The sequence below is a fragment of the Oryzias melastigma genome, linkage group LG1 (assembly GCF_002922805.2).
Source record: "Oryzias melastigma strain HK-1 linkage group LG1, ASM292280v2, whole genome shotgun sequence".
NCBI classification, from domain to species: Eukaryota; Metazoa; Chordata; class Actinopteri; order Beloniformes; family Adrianichthyidae; genus Oryzias; species Oryzias melastigma.
Window position 1 is genome coordinate 2,106,497 of NC_050512.1, and position 17,917 is coordinate 2,124,413.

General features: G+C 38.3%; 1 protein-coding gene across 1 annotated transcript in view; it reads left to right on the plus strand.

Annotated features, from left to right (window-relative positions):
* LOC112137508 (neuronal acetylcholine receptor subunit alpha-7) overlaps positions 1-11,763 on the plus strand; it is a 47,574-nt gene extending 35,811 nt beyond the window's left edge. Inside the window, exons 6-10 of the mRNA XM_024259860.2 lie at positions 2,094-2,261; positions 6,342-6,536; positions 6,884-6,970; positions 8,084-8,193; positions 9,388-11,763. Of these exons, the coding sequence (XP_024115628.1) occupies positions 2,094-2,261; positions 6,342-6,536; positions 6,884-6,970; positions 8,084-8,193; positions 9,388-9,969 (1,142 nt within the window). The 3' untranslated portion in view covers positions 9,970-11,763. The remainder of the gene's footprint in view (positions 1-2,093; positions 2,262-6,341; positions 6,537-6,883; positions 6,971-8,083; positions 8,194-9,387) is intronic.
* Positions 11,764-17,917: the final 6,154 nt, after the last annotated feature.

The following is a 17,917-nucleotide window of genomic DNA, read 5'->3' on the forward strand; positions in this document are numbered from 1 at the left end:
ATGGATGAATGAATGAATGGATGGATGGATGGATGGATGGATGGATGGATGATAGATGGATGGATGGATGGATGGATGGATGGATGGATGGATGGATGGATGGATGGATGAAGGAATGGTTTATAGTTGTTGATGCCATTTCTTTACAAGGAAACATACATTAATCCTTCTTTAGGTTTGAACAATTGGAACAGAATGAAGACAAAACTTTTATATTACCTGTTCCTTTTTCTTGAGCAAAAAGGCTACATTGTAAACAATAAATCTTGAAACACTTTACATTTACCCCCCAAACTTTACCCCATACTTAACCCGTCTATGGATTACATTTAAGTTCTGTCCCAATTCATTTTCCAGCTTGTATTTTCTAATATCCCATCTTTTGAATGCATCTATGCTTGTAGTTTCTGTCAACGTAGAGTCGAGTGAGTTCCATAGAATGACTCCATAAACTGATATGTGTGTGTCTGTCTCAAAGCTGTGCGTGCAAATGGGAATTTGAAATGATGTTTCCTCTTGTTGCTATCGTCTTCAGAAACAAATGAAAAAGCTGATTGAAGGATGGTTTCTATTTGACTTTTAACATAAACGTTAGCAGTCGTGATTCACCAAACAGATCATTTATGTGCTCCTGCTGCCTTTTGTGTTGATTATTCTTATTGCTTTTTCTGTAAGAGAAATAAAAGCTTTGTATGAACAGAATATGCTTTTCCCCAAAACACAGTAAGATAAAAGAACAGGATTGACTGTTAAATAAATCCTTTACTCTGTAAAGAATTCCAATATTTTTGCTAATTTTCTTTTTCAGAGAATTAATGTGAGATTTCCATTTCAACTTTTACTCCAAAATAACACCAAGAAATTGTATTTCACTTCTTTTGCAAATGCAAAGACATTTTTTTCTGCGAAATATCAGCTGATTTATGTCAAATGTGTAATCACGTTACTGCTGTACAGGCCAGTATATCAGCGTATACTCCAGTATTCTCCACTTCAGAATTTGGTGGCGTTATGTTAACTGAATAAATGGTTAATCTCATCACTAGAGCTACAGCCTAGAACTCTTTGAAAAGATATTGTAAAAGCATTAGCAAGTCTGTAAACTGTCAGTGAAAATATAATTAAACTTTTGCTAATGAAGCTAATTAGACATTCATTATTGATTCCTGTTGATTTAGCACTACTTTTGAGTATTCATTTTGTTACACTACTTTAGATAAGTTAGTTTACTGTTCAACTTGCAGAATATTATATCTTCTTATAGTGTTCTCTCACTATAACATGTTTCACTTTTCGCCATCTCGCTGTTTTGTGGATTTCTTTTGATGTCATTTTACATTTTTTGTTCTATTTCTTCATTGGCTGTAGATCATTTTCAATTCTTCTGTCTGAGTAAAGAGTATAAAGTGTCAAGTAAGAGGTTTTACAGCCTTTAGGCATTCATAAGTCCTAAAAGCTAGCAGAATGCCAATGTTTAAACTTTAAAATTGTAACTTTTAGCATAATTATGAATAATAAAAAGGCCGTAATATTATTCCAGAATAAATCAACTTAAACCTTAAATAACTTTCCGTATTTTACTCTCCATAGAAATCTATTTTGTCAAAATTATACAAGTTAGAAATGAGAACAAGATAACATTAGGCCATTAATAACAATAAAATAACATGATCTGGAGGTCGGAGTGTCTTAGTTTAATTGGATGTCAAAAAAATGACGAGTTGTGGACACCCAAGTTGATAGTGAGAATGTTTTAAAAATATGTTTCCAGCACAAGATAACTTCTTGGCGTTTATAACAAATGTTTAAAATGTACTGGTGGGCCGGTATAACACCCAGCGTGTTGGATCCGGCCCCCGGGCCTTGGCTTGTTGCTCAACACATACACATGCTTTAAAGAAACCTCTGACTGAAGACTCTGTTGTTGTCTGACAGTGTTAAGCTTTCAAACCATGAGTTCATTAATTGATAAAATTAAGACAAATGTTCATGCATGCCTCAAATAAACAGCTGTTTGTAGTTTCCTACATCATCATGGTTTTTGACTGTTCTGCAAAGAAATAGTGACAATCGTGACTCTCCTGCTTCTGCAGGTATCCTGAAGAGTACCTGCTATATTGATGTGCGGTGGTTCCCGTTTGATGTACAGAAGTGTGACCTAAAGTTTGGCTCCTGGACCCACAACGGTTGGCTGCTGGACCTCCAAATGATGGATGCTGACATCTCCACCTACATTCCCAACGGAGAATGGGATCTTGTAGGTAAGAAAAGGTGCAGAATCTAACTTAAGGCATGCAGTTTAAAAGGAATTTATTTGTGTTTTAGGGGAAAAAAAGGACTTTAAAACAAAAGTTCAGCTCTCTTCTTTGTGGGGTAACTCTGGTTGGTAGTGACAGAGGTCAAAGGTTTCTTGTAGGCCACACTGTCAAAGTCAGGGCATGGGGGCAGGATCCGGCCCTCCAGGTAATTCTATGCGGCCCTCCAGATCATTTTAGTTTATTTTTAATGATTCAATGTCGTATTGTGGTCTTTTCTAACTTGTATAGTTTTGAAAAAATATATTTTTATGGAGAGTAAAATATAGAAAGTTATTTAAGGTTTAAATTGATTTATTCTAGAATAATATTCCTGCTTTTTTGTTATACATAATTATGTTAAAAAGTTATGGTTTTGAAAATTTAAAAAATTGGCATTCTGCTAGCTTTTTCAAGTATTTTGGCATTTACTATGATTTTTTTAGGTTATTTTGGAGTTTTACTAATATTTCAGCTACATATTATCTGTTTTGGCTACTTTATGCTTTTTTTGGCTAATTTATGCTTTTTTTGGCTAATTATGGTTTTTCTTTTTACGTTTTTTAGGACATTTTTGAGTTCGGCTAATATTTCACCTACATGCTAGCTGTTTTGGCTAACTTAGGCTTTTTCAGTTCTTTTTAGGGTATTTTGAGGTTTAGCCTCTGTTTTAGCCTCATGCTAGCAGTTTTGGCTAAGTTTTTTTTTTCTTTTAGCATTTTAGGCTAACTTTGCATTCAGTTAAATTTTTGATGGATATTAGCTTTGGCATTTTATCTCCTATCATCTTCAACATTTTCAGCTATTAGCTTCAGCATTTTTTAGCTATCAATGTCAGCCTCTTCAGCTATCAGCACTAGCATCTTCCATCCATCATCTTCTTCCACTCATCCGGGACTGGGTCGTGGGGGCAGCAGTCTAAGCAGATACAGACTTCCCTCTCCCGGTCACTTCCTCCAGCTCCTCCAGGGAGGATCCTCAGGCGTTCCCAGGCCAACTGAGAGACAAAGTCTCTCCAGTGTGTCCTGGGTCTTCTCCGGGGCCTCCGCTCACTTAAACCATTAATAACTTTCAATATTTTACTCTAAATTATCCAAGTTCGAAATGAGCTCAAGATAACATCAAGTCATTAGTAACAATAAAATTACCGGGCCTTGACTTTGATACGTGATCTAAATATGTTATCAAGTCTTCTATTTAAAATGTTAGCTCTCCAGTAGTTTTTAACATCAATGTTTTTACCTAAACCCAAATTTGCATCTACATGAGTTACCTTGAATTCTGTTACTTATTGAGAAAAGCTCTCTATCTGTTTTTGGCACTCTCCATATGTGTGTGGCCCATTTCACAAACGCTCCTGTTTGAAGTCAGTGGAAATATTCACTTCCACTGACATAAACAAAGTTCCAGATGAAGGGAGTCCATCCAGCTGGCCTGGGAAATGAAGGATGGAGGGGGCATGGGTTTGTGTGAGGTGACAGCTGGCCTAAGGATGATTCACTTAATTCAGGCCAGTCAGGCAGCAAGCTGGCCAAGAACACACACCATCCTGGTGCCTATGTGCCTATGTGTGGGGAACACACAAACGCACACAGAGCGGATGACACATCTGCAAGTCTGCAATCCATCAAATTAATAGGTGGCTAACAAAAACTATTTCTCTTCAGCTTCCAGGTGACAGAGTTTAAATGAAAGAAATTGGATCCGTGGAATTCATTTGAACAACATTTTGACACTAAATGACAGGGATGAGGACAATCAATTCTTTTGTGACATGAACAAAAGCTGCAGCACAATAATTCTATGTTTTGATTGCATTCCTCGTGTCACCACCGAGACTCAATCACAAACACAACATAAATATTACGATGCAAACAGGAAAGACTTGAAATGGCCGACATGGCCAGACAAGGACGGACTCCTTAATCAGATCTAGAGGGCTTGAGCTTTTATTTTTCCTGATTGCTGATTCACATGCTTGTCGCTCACTTACACACACAAGGACGCACACACACACTTGCACATGCACATGCACACAAACTTGTGACCCAGACTTTGGATTTCAATCAGGATAAAAAGATAAGAATACATCTAGAAATGATTACAGTATCAATCAAAACCACGTTTCTTCTTTCAATTAACTACATGACGCCACAGTTTTATACAAATCGGACTTCAGAACTTCTGTAACTGTGACATGGACAGGGATTTGCGTTTGTCAGAGAAATGCTGGCAACAGTCAAAATTGTGTTTAAGAATCAAAAAGATCAAATTCTCTGTTTTTAATTAAACTTATAAATGATATGGTGTCTCTGGGCTCTTTGGATCGCTGACATCAATCTCAGACCTCTGTGACTATTAGAAGCCAGATCAATTCAATTAGAGGAAAAACTACTAAAGCAGAACGTATAAAGATCACTCCGATTTGTCTGTACGTAATATTTGATTTGAAAGTCATAAAATACATAATGTGAACAAAAATTATAGAATTAAATTTAAAAAAATACAATTTACACATAAACAAATTAAAGTAACAACAGCTTGAAACTAATTACACACACACATTTTTAAGAATGATACAGAAATCACTTGTTACGCACTCACAAAACGTCAGTTACGCACAAATCTGATGAGAGACTTCCACTATGTTAAACAGATATGTTCAATAGTTAATATAAAAAGTCTAAACAAGCGATTTAAAATCAGTTTCTTAAAATTTTGGTTTCTATCTAAACTTCAATATAGCCTGGAAAACTAAAAAAAACCTGAATTAATCAAAACAGCTAGCATGTAGCTGAAATATTAACTAAGCTCCAAAACAGCCTAAAAAATCTGAGTAAATACCAAAACAGTCAAAAAGCTAGCAGAATGACAATTTCTAAAACTTTAAAACCGTAACTTTTTAAACATAGTTATGAATAATAAAAAGGCAGGAATATTATTCCAGAATAAATTAACTTAAACCTTAAATAACTTTCAGTATTTTTATCTCCATAAAAAATATATTTTGTCAAAATTATACAAGTTAGAAATAAGAGCAAGATAACATTGGGCCATTAATAACAATAAAATAAAATGATCTGGAGGGCCGGATCCGGCCCCCGGGCCTTGACTTTGACACGTGTGTTCTAATAGTTAGGGACTTGAACATTATGCTGACTCTAATTTGTACTCAGTATTTAGAAAAATCATAGAAAAATATCCTTTGCACAATTTGGAACACTGTAATACAAATGTTGTGTTATAAAATAGTACAATGTTTAGTACCAACATAGTAAGTGTTCAAGAACTTTTTTTGTGACTTTTTATATGGGGTCAAATCAGGATCGGCTTAAAGTTAGCCAAAAAACAAATTGGAAACTTGAAAAATATACATTGTAACTGTTTTTTTTTTATTTGAAAGCAAGACATTGTAAAGTAAAGAAATGTTTTTTTTAATGTATTTAAAATTAGAAAAAAAAACTAAAAGCTTTAAATAAATACTAAATATTTGAGAAAAGAAGGAAAATTATTATTTTTTTTTATTTGAAACAAAAAAGTTTTAAATATTTGAAAAAAACCTAAAACTTTAAAAAAACATTGAAAATTTGAAAACAGAATGAAAATTAAATCTTTTTCTTTGAAAATTTGAAGAAAAAAAACTCAAAATAAAGTAACAGTAACAGCTGCTGTTTTGAATTTTTCACGTTTTTTTTTTTTCATTTTCATTTTCATTTTATTTCCTTATTTTACAGTTTCAATGCTGATTTTTGAGTTCTTGCTACTGAGCTGATTCTAATTTTACATGGGTTCAGGGCTTTGAGCTTTTTTTTTCAAGTTTACAAAGTCTTGTTTTCAATCTGTTTTTTCATTCACTTTAAGCTGATCCTGATTTGACTCCATATTTTTAATGATCATTTGTGGTTGTTGTTGAAATTGTCATGCCGGCACCACAACCAGTACAGAAAACTACGATTTCTCTTTTTAGGATGAGTGAGGAGGCAGGACGACAATCAAAGGTTCTGTTTCTGACCCTTTGCATGAAACCCCTTTCTTCTTGTGTTTCAGGAGTGCCGGCGAAGCGTAACGAGCTGTACTACGACTGCTGTAAGGAGCCCTACCCTGATGTGACGTACACGGTGACCATGCGCCGCAGGACGCTCTACTACGGCCTCAACCTGCTCATACCCTGCGTGCTCATCTCCGGCCTGGCCCTGCTGGTCTTCCTGCTCCCCGCCGACTCTGGGGAGAAGATCTCACTGGGTACGGCGCCGGACACGTCAGCACACCTTATCGCCCCACAACAACAACACAATGATCCCATCCCTCTGCTGTCTGAGCCCACGGAGCTGCATCAGAGCCTCTTGTTTGTCATTGCGTATGCTAATGCTGACATTAAGGTTCAGAATGCTCATTTCCATTGAATTCTATTTGGAGCTAGATAAGTAAAAGCTCCGTCATAAACAGCAGACCTGAAAAGGCCACCTCATTTTCAAATGTCATTTGGTAGGAATGGTCAGAAAATCAAAACATTTTCATGAGTTGAATTACATTTGAACTTTTTGAGATCATTGTAGTGAAAAAGTCAATGATTTCTCTCCTGTTTTCAGGCATTACAGTGCTGCTGTCTCTGACGGTCTTCATGCTGCTTGTAGCGGAGATCATGCCGGCCACTTCCGACTCTGTTCCTCTGATTGGTAACAGACTTACGTTTTTACTCTTTAGAATCATTTCACTGTGAAAAAAAACCAACACTTTGTTCGGTTATTTTGTGTGTGTTTGCCACTGTCCAAAAATCATCTGTTCTGTTATGCCATAGTCTCATTCACCTGTACGTGAGGGGTTGAGCTGTATGGGGGCTGCAGGGCAGAGTTGGGCATCGAAATTTGGTTCTAAGTAGGAATCGTTCTGGTTTACGCGGTTCTAACAAAAAACAAAAGAAGCTTCTGCAATCAGTTCCTCATTTCATTGAAGGTCTATTTGTCTATTTGACATGTCAATCACTTCTACTCTGTTCAGTACTTTGAAGTTCTAGCCAATCCTTCTGCCTAGTGGGGGGGCTCATTTAAGACCGCTGCAGCGCTCGATTGTCTGGCTGCATTTCACAGAAGTTTGACAGGTCGCTGCGTCGCATTAGCCAATCAGGAATTCAGCTTTGGGCATGTGACGCATTTAGCTGAAATATTAGCTAAACTCCAAAATAACTTAAGAAACCTTAGTAAATACCAAAATAATCCAAAAAACTAGCAGAATTATAATTTTTTAACTTTAAAACTGTGACTTTTTAACATAATTATGAATAATAAAAAGACAGGAATATTATTCCAGAATAAATCAACTTAAACCTTAAATAACTTTCAATATTTTACTCTACATAAAAATATATTTTGTAAAAATTATAAAAATTAAAAATGAGCGCAAGATAACATTGGGTCATTAATAACAATAAAATAATATGATCTGGAGGGCCAGATAGAACTACCCGGAGGGCCGGATCCGGCCCCCGGGCCTTGACTTTGACATGTGACCTTTATTGAACCCTCTTCAATCATCCTGGATGGAAAACGTCTTTACAGTTGAAAGTCCTGAAAACATTTAGTCTGGCAGGTTTGAATGCAGCTTCAAATTATGTTTTGAAGTAGAAATGTATGTGGAGTATTTTGAGCCGTCTGTCTCCCCTCAGGGTCACAGCTGCATCAAATGTGTGCAGACAGGGTAGAGTGGAGGCATGCATGCAGCATGCTCTCCATCCTGCCAGAAATGTTTATTGATGGCTAATTTGTCCTTTGGGGATTGTGGTTACCTTTCAGCTCAGTACTTTGCCAGCACCATGATGATCGTCGGTTTGTCTGTGGTGGTAACAGTCCTGGTTCTTCAGTTCCACCACCATGACCCACGAGGAGGGAAGATGCCTAAGTGGGTAGGTTAACAACGTTCTTATGTCACTCATCCCTGTTGTACAGAAGCTGAAAACGGCCTGTTTTACTTATTTCTTTCTTGTTTTCTCGTTATAACAAGATCTTCTATTTTGTTACAATGAAAAAAAATGAAGTTCATTTTCTTGTTATACCGAGATAATCGATATGAAGAATTAAGCGTCCTCCTCTTTCTTTAAAGCACGGAGACTACGAGACTTTACCTGTTTTAAGTCTCTTTAGTTTGTGGTTAACATTAGAAGAAAACACTCCTCAAAAGTTGTTTTTAGTCTATTTTTTATGTATTAGTGGATCTATGCTCTTTAAACGCCTTAATTCCATTTCATGAACCAGCCTCCTCCCTTAATTTCCCCAAAGCCCCAAAACAAACCGGTTGATCGACAGAACCCAGAGGCGCGTTCACTGAGCTCCGGACATCTGCAGGAAAACAAAGCAGTTTATCAGAAAAAAATGTCGAACACCAGAACTGATCCATATTGAATTTATTGATTTAATAGTCTCGACATTTTTTCTGAAAAACTGCTTTGTTTTACTGCGGATTCTATAAAAATTACAAAAGCATAGAAGCGGACTGAGTCTGCTAATGTCCAGAGTTCAGTGAATGCACCATGCCCTGATTGAGCGTAGATCCACTAATAAAAAAATTGACACAAAAAATCTTTTGTGAATTGTTCTTCTGCTGTTTTTGTTGTTAACTACAAGAAAACTTATAACAGGTAAAGTAAATCTCAGCATCTCAGTGTGAAAAAAGGGAAAGGAGGACTCTTCATTCTTCGTTATTGATTATTTCATTATAACAAGAAAATAAACTCCTTTTTCTCACTATAATAAGTTGCTATCTCGTGATAACAAGTTATTATCTCGTTATCACGAGAAAACCATTAAAAAAAGTAGGGCAGGCTTTTTTTTGGCCTCCGTACTGAGTGATAACGAGATAATAACAGAAAATGAAATAATAACTCGTTATTCTGAGAAAACAAACTTTGCTATCTTATGATAACGAGATATTAACTCATAACGAGAAAAAGGAGTTAGTTTTCTTGTGATAAGGAGATAATATCTCCTTATCACGAGAAAACGATTAAAAACAGAAGTAGGGCAGGCCGTTTTCCGCTTGCGTACTGTTGTGTGTCTTTAAAGTCATCTCCCCTTTTTCTGTGTTTCCTCTCTGAATTTAGGTCAGAGTTTTCTTACTCAACTGGTGTGCTTGGTTTCTCCATATGAAGAAACCTGGAGATGACAGACAAACAGCAGTGAGTCCTCCAACCTACAAGTACTGCAGCTCTCCTCATCACACCAGCTCCAGCAGCATTCAGATGAGCACCATACCGGGACAGCCATCCGCCCAAGCAACCACCACCACCAATGGTAACATGAACCTGTACTTTGGCTACCACTCCATGGGCACAGAAAACCCAGCGTTTCCCCTGGGCTCCACCTCCAGTGTGATGGTGTGCGGGGGTGGTGATGGAGGAAACCACCTGAATGGTTCTTCCCAACTCGATCTGGACCAGACGAGGACTTTGCTGCTGGAGCAGGTTCCAGAAATTACGCAGATTCTGGCGGAGGTGCAGTACATCGCCAGGCGCTTCAGGGAGCAGGATGAGGGCGAGGAAATCTGCAGCGAATGGAAGTTTGCTGCAGCCGTGGTGGATCGGTTGTGTTTGGTGGCCTTCTCCCTTTTCTCCATCATTTGCACCTTTGCCATTCTCATGTCAGCCCCAAACTTCATCGAGGCAGTGTCTAAAGACTTCACATAAAGCTGATGAAGCTCCTCTAACATGGTTGGGACTGCATATGGATCCTATCATACCAGGTTCTGTTTGCTTAAGTTATTTTCAAATGTTTAAATATCAAACTTTTTCCTTGCCTTTATATATTTACATATATTTTTCAAGATTGACGTTGGAGGAAATAATTTGATCACTTGCCGATTTAGTAGGTTTCTTACCTAAAAAATGTCACCCTCATTGCAGAAAATCAAGAAATCCACTTAAATATTCTATATTCATTTATTTGCATTTCATTAAGGGAAATAAGTATTTGAACCAGTAAGAGTTCTGGTTCACACAGACCAGTTAGACTCTCCTAACCAACCCGTCACCTTAACTGACACCTGTTTGAACTGATGACCTGTTGAAAATTCACCTGTCCACAGAATCACCCATAAGTCAGACTCCAAACTCTCCAACATGGAAAAACTAAAGAGCTTTCAGTGGATTTAAGGGAGAAGATTGTAGACCAGACTACAATGGACTACAAAACCATTAGCAACAAGCTAGAGGTTAAAGGTCTCAAGAACATGATCATCAGTCCACCTGTAGGTCTGGGGCTCCAAACCAGATCTGACCTGGTGGTGTTTCCATGGTCATGAGAACAGATAGAAATGGTCCTAAAACAACAACAGGAGATAGTTGATGATCTGAAAGCAGCTGGAACCACAGTCACCAAGAAAACTATCGGGAAGACTTTACACCACAATGCTTGAACATCTATCAGTTCTGGTAAAGTCCTCCAGTTTAAGAGGACATGTGCTGACCCTCCTGAAGTGTGTCCATGAAGACCTTCATGATTCAGAGAGTAATTGGAGAAGGACCAACATGGATCTCTTTGGCTTTAACTCAACCATTAAAAGGAAGAGAAATGCTGCAGATGACCCCAAGAACACAATCCCCACTGTCAAGCATGGAGGTGGAAGCATTGTGGTTTGGGGATGTTCTTCTGCACAGGGAAACTTCACTGTGTCTTCCTCCAGGAGGATTAAATGGGTCATGGATGAATCTTCCAACAGGGTCATGACCCAAAAGGCCAAAAAGCTGAACAAGGTCATGGAGTGCTCTCTGGACCTCAATCCTCTAGAAAACCTCCGGAGAGAGCTGGAGCTCAGACTTGTTAAGCAACAGCCACCAAATCTGAATCATTCAGAAATCATTTGTAAAGAAGAGTTGACCAAAATTCCTCCTGATCTGTGCAGAAAACTCATCATCAACTATAAAAAAACCCTGACCTCTCTGCAGATAATAAGGGTTTGCCCCAAAGTTCTATTTCTGTCAATGAAATGCTAATAAATGTATTTAAATTCTTTAAGGTGGATTTCTTGATTTTCTATCTCTCATTGTTCAAACAAATCTACGTTCGAGATAACAAACTGTCTCTTCCTTTTTGGTGGGCAAACTTACAAAATGAGCTAAAGATCAAATACTTATTTCCTCTACTGTTTGGTTCATAAACCATGGCCACATGAAAAGCTTCCTGTCGAAGTGACATGAAACAACTCTCCACCTACCATACAAAGGATGGGGTTTTGTTAGTGTGTACATTCTTTTGTAAATATAATTTTTATTAAGCTGAGACAATAGTACAACAGAATTCAAAAATCAGATCAATTATCTGTATAACATGAAAATTTACAATATACACTGTCTATAAAAAAATCAAAACAAAAAAAAAACTCTGTCAGCAATAAGTCATTTTTAGGAAATAGCAACATTTTTCATGACTGTTTTTCCCAGGCTCCAAATAAAAGAAGTTTTGAGGTTTGTAAGTTCTAATCATCCAGGAAAGGAAAGTCTCCATTTGCTCTGCTTAGCGTGCTTCTGAAACCACTCCCCGAGGGCAGCAACGTGTTAAGAGTGCAGCGAAACATGAGTGACTGGGGCAGAAGAGAGGTCATCCCTGATTTTCCTGTCTCTGCACAGGCATTGAGAGGAGGAGAGGTCCGCCAGAGAGGCCAAGAGCAATCGATGAGTTTCTGCTGCAGAAATTGCTGTCTGCTCAGCATGTTGAGATAGTGGGCTCACGAAATTGCTGGTAAAATTCAGTTGGCTTCACTTGAACAATTAAATTAAACGTAAAATATAGAAGACAATATTTGAAGTAGTGTTTTTTTAGTAAATTATCTGATTATTTATCAAGAATATTAAATTTAAAGGGTAACCAAACACCAAATCAACTTAGGTTGAAACGATGTATTACTGCTGAATTTTGCGATTGGTCAACTGTAGAAGTTTCACATCATCATGCTCTGCTGCTCCAGTGCAAAAGCCCCGCCTATCTTTGATTCTGTAAAAGTCGGTCGTTAGCGTGTTAGCTTTAGCATGGCTCGTTGTTGTATTGCCTTCGGTGGTCAAAAATCTACTGGCAACAGTGATTGAGTGCGGTTAGTATTGAATCCAGAAAACTCCATCCTGGTGATGGGATTAGCAATGAACAATTCACTCAAGAGTCTTTGCTTGATGCGTTAGCCTTTAATAGCTATGATGCTAGCTGCATTTTACCACTGTCAGACATTGTTCCTTTTCAGACCTGAAAACGAGAAAAAACAGGTGCTGCAAAAAGCTATGACCTATTTCTGGTTGCTGACCTGACTCACATCTTGTGGGCTGCAACCAAATCTCAAGGATCGTGACTCAAATCTCATGGGTTGCAACTCTAATCTCGTGGGTTGTGACTCAAACCGTTGGTAGCACCTCAAATCGCATGGATGGCAGCTCAGATCTGGTGGGTCACGACCAAATCTCGTGTGTCACTACCAAATGTCATGGGTCGCAACTCATATCTTGTGGGTCGCGACTCCAATGTCATGGGTTGCGACTCCAAACTTGTGGGCTGCAACTCAAACCTCGTGGGTCATGACCAAATCTCGTTGGTTGCGACTCAAATCTCGCAGGTCGTGACTCCATGTGTCACAACTCATATCTCATGGGTCACTACCAAATCTCGTGGGTCTCAACTCTTATCTTGTGGGTCACTACCAAATCTCATGAGTTGTGACTCAAATCTCGTGGGTTATGACCAAATCTCGTCTGTCGCGACTCAAATCTCATAGTTCTTGACTCCATTCTCAGGGTCACTACCAAGTCTTGTGGGTCGCGACTTAAATCTCGTGGGTCACAGCTCAAATCTCGTGGGTCGCAACTTAAATCTCGTGGGTCTCGACCCACAGCCATGAGCTGTGACCCACAATCCGCCTCATTGAAGCTTTACTGTTATTAGATATCGTAATTTGAGCATAGGAGCACCTTTTGACATGGTGGTCTTATTTTATGCCTTGATATTATTCACTAGCTCTGAGTAGAGCGAGTTTTGTTGATAAAATGAGAGCATATGCGGCAGGAGTTTCTCTGTGCACTGACTTCTGCTGTCAGCCAGAGTTTGGATCGCAGCTGACGAGCTGTCAGTCTGCGGGTATTCCTTCCCCAGAGTAATATCCACGAGCGAGGTGAGCCCGGGAAACTCAGAGTCATAAAACTTTATTTAGCCTTGTTAAAGAAAAAAAAAATGGGGCTTAAGTAAAGAAACAACACAAACTTCAGATCATTTCTAAACTAGAGTTCCCTTCTTTCATTCCTCACTTGGTGACTTTTTCTTTTTGCTGCTGCAAACCCTCAGCTTGTGCCGGCAGCCCTGCTGTGTGGCATTGCAAAAGTAGCGTCTTGAGCCAGCGGCTCAAAACAACAAAGTTCTGGACCAGGTGAAAAAAATCCTCAACCTCCTCAGAAAGTTCTGTGGAGAAACTTGTATCACTTTGCCCAATCTCCATAATGAAGACCCAGCAAACGTTACATAAAACTAACCGAATCATCAATCATAGATCCAAGCCACATCTCCACTGCTCAGTCCAGCTCCACTAGCCCCGCCCCCCATTTTGGGGGGCATTTTTCAATTCTGGGTTGAGAATGGAGTCAGCCTCCAATTGCCCTGTTTGGTCACCCTTTAAATAAAATTAAACAAAATAAAAACAATTAATTTTTTTTTACATTATTTTCAAAATATATAAGTTGGTTGAAATTTATATAATGTAGTAATAATGGACTTGTCTCTTGTGTTAATGCTGCACATTTTGCGGCTCAGAACACATGATAATTAACAAAGTTTAGCATCATATGAAGAAACATTCATGTAGAGTATTTGGTCACACAATGTTAATATTTATATCAAAATTCACAAAAAATTTGGTTGAGACAGAAAGAGAACCTTAAGTGTTTTTTTGAGCTAAATCCACCCAGACATGAAATGTATAAAGTCTCTTTTAAACTGGTGGTTCAGGGTCAGTTAGCAGTCTGTTGGTGCAGTCACATCTATCATTATTAAACACTGAAAAAGGTGATGGAAGGGTCTTTATAACAATAAAAACACATGAATGTGTGACAATTACAGTTCTGTGTGGTTTACAGATGTGCACAACTGTTTTATTTAACCTATCCACCACTTTTGGTTGTATTTTATCTGCTAAGAAAAATAACTTTTCATACAATGTTGTTGTTTACTTTGCTGTATTTAGTGCTGTGTGGAGAGTGACCCGACCAAGACAGGACGATTGCTCTGTGACTAAAAGAAGTCAATTGTATAGGTTTCGTGTGAGTGGATGTGATGTTGCTGACTGGTGTTGGTTGATGTCGGTGGGTGTTTTTCTTGCCAAGAACCTCTTGGAATGATGGACTGAAAAGTTGGGTTTGTTTTCTGAGGTTGAAACCCTCAAATTAAACCACAGACAGAAACAGCTTCGATGATGGATTTCCATTTACCGTACAATAATTTACATTTTATTGTCGTTTTTTTTTTTTCATTTATATATTATAAGTTATGTAATATAGTTAAATTTCTTCCTCTGTGATTTGCTTTTTTTCTGCTCAATATGAATCCCAATTGTATATAAAAACTCACTGTATGTGACTATTTTAAGAGAAATAAAAGCAAATGTATCATAGTTACTTGTTTTGGAGTAAAAGACGAGGTGAAAACCCCATACAAACACAGCAGTCTTCATCACAGTGACTGTCACAGAACAGTGACGGCTTGTTCCCATAACTGTGAGGTTAATCGTCTTTGTAACAAGAAGACTGATACTTTCTCATAGTCTTAACTAGAAAGGATTCTCAACAGGTCCACCTGTGTTATGAAAGTGTGAGAACATTTTTTTTTGTCTCATTCATATAATCAAATACCTCATTTTCACAAATGTCCTTGAGCATTTATCCAACTCTATTGCAGACCTTATACCCTGAGAAGTGTCCAGACCAACACACATCGCCCCATATTAACATATGGTTAAAAGACCCTCCGAGTCAAAACTTGACACTTTGGAGGTGCCCAACCCGTCAAATTTTGTCGTGCTGGCTGTTCCACTTAAATCACGGCTCCCAAACCTCTGGGTATTCTAGCGGGATGCAGACCGCACCGGTACCCTAACCCGGTATCGGAGGCGGTACCAGACATGCAACGGTCCCAGAAGCGGATGCGCAGCGGTTCTGGGTCAAGGTAAGGGTATCGGTACCAGTCGCGTCCCTTGGACCAATCCGCGTTCAGACAAAACGCCCGGACCCTTGATTTAATTGGGCCCTGGATCGAAACTCTTTCAACGTGCTGCCAGCTGCCATTGACTTCAGTAAAGCTAGAACATAATCACACAGTCTGACTACCTCCGGTCCAGGAGACGGAAGGAAGTCATCCTGAAACGCAGATTCTCAACCTTAAAAAGGTGTTACTTCAATTTCTGCCTCATAAACCAGCAAAAATGTCGGCAATTTTAAGTGAAAGCAAGAACAAGCGCTGCTGTCCGCCTGAGGAAAAAAACATTTCTTTGTTTTGCTTTTTTTTTACTTTTCTTTTTTATATTATTAGTAATATTATTATTACTTTTATGATTGTCTGCCACTTTAAGTGAAAGCAACAAGGAAACAAGAACTGCTTTTAGACTTTGAGTAAAAAAAAAAAAATTTTTTTCTTTCCCTTTTTTTTAACAATACTATTATTATTATTATTGTCTAGGCAAGGCCTTGCCTTGCCTTGCCTTATTGTCTAAATAATAAAAAATGAATGACAAAAATAAAATACAATTGATAAATAAATTAATGGTTCACAAGATCAACAGACTCCAAGTTTGAATGATTCTTGACAGCTGTAGGGTCAAGAGAGAATTTCAGAAATTAGATTGTTTATTAATTTTTCATTATATAATTATTATAATGATACGGTTTGTGTCTATTGTGTACTTGGTTTAATAAAATATCACTAGCTGCCGCTGTACTATCTTACTTTGTTGTGTTTCCTACCATCGAATGAAATGGTCGAATAAGAAAACATTTGTAGTAATTTAGTCATAGTCTTTTTTTTTCAAATTTTATAAAACAAGCAAAAAAAAATGTTAATTATTGCAAAAATCTTTTTTTACAAACACTATGAGTGTAGGGTTTTATTTTCATAAAACCATATCATATATATTTAGATGATATATATATATATATATTTAATATAATGTTTATATAATGTTAATTTCTTTGGTCAATATAGTAGATCTCCAGACAGGCATCTCCGATGTTTAAGGTATAAATTTTCCAGTGTTAAGGGTTTAAAAAAAGAGAGAAAGGGAAAAAAAAGATATTGCCAGTTAAATTATTCTTTTCTAACAAAAAAAAAAGGAGTATTTTTGAACCGACATCGGGGCGGTGGGGTGGGGTCCCAGGGAATTTAATGTAAATAAAACAGACAAACCTCTCCTTTGACTCTTTTGTCCTCCTCTTCCTTCCTTTTTTGCCTTAAAGCTGTCCCTGAGGGCTTGCTTTGCTGCTTTTTCATCCTTACTGTTTTACAGAAGCACTAACACATAAAACGGCACCCTCCCCTAGGTCGCCTGTACCAAGGCCCGGCTCTGGACACACCTGAAGCAGGTAATCAGTCACTGAGTGCGGTTTGGATATCTGGAAATGATGCAGACACAGCGGCCCTCGAGGCCTGGAGTTGCCTGTTCCTGCTTTAGAGAAAGTGAAGTAATATTAGCAGGTGTGTATAGAGATGGCAGCGTTACAGATCTCAGATCAGCCAGCAGTGTTGCAGTGGGTGGTTTTGGTTCTGAATTTGCAGGTAATAATTGTTGACATATTTGGTTTTGGTTTGCCGTGTTTTTTTTTCCTGTCATCAAAATACTTTTCAACCCGAGACCAGTGGTCAGGGGAAGCGTTTGAGGCAGTATCACACTTATCCTCGCCATCATTGTTACAGCCCCAATGGGCAAACCTGCCTCATGTTTAGGCGAAAACACATAATGGGACCATAACATATGAAAAGTTGACTCCAGTACGAAAAAGGAACATAGTTTATTAGATAACAGAAATTCTGCCCTAAAAAAAAGAAAGAACCAAAATGAAATAATTAGAGTGCTGATCCAATTAAAAAGGACAAGGCGACGGAATTGGAACCTTGGTCAAACATAAAATAAGTCAGGAGACTGCTGACCCAGCCATGCTGAGCATCAGAATCAGCAAAACTCAAGCCGTCCACGGTCCACGGGTATATGACTCCTGAGGCCAAACAAGGCCACCTGCCCTGGCCTGGTGAGGTCTTGTCTGTCTTAGATGCTTGGCAGGTGCTGCTCAAGATTATTGGATCCACCTGCCACCAATATGCTCTGGAACCAATCTGTTTTTGATCTTCCACATAGTCACTGTATTTAACCTCACAAAATCTGGGAATTTAAGAGTGTTAGATTTGACAAAGAGTGGTCTTTAGTCCTGTATGATTTATAATTCTTATGACTTTTTTATAAAGTAAATTTAATCCATTAGTAAGACTTTTACAAGTATTTCCCCTAACCTCATTGCAATATCTATTACTGGATATGACGTGGGGCTGCACGGTGGCGCAGTGGTTAGCGCTCTTGCCTCACAGCGAGAAGGCCCCGGTTCGAATCCCGGCTGGGACCTTTCTGTG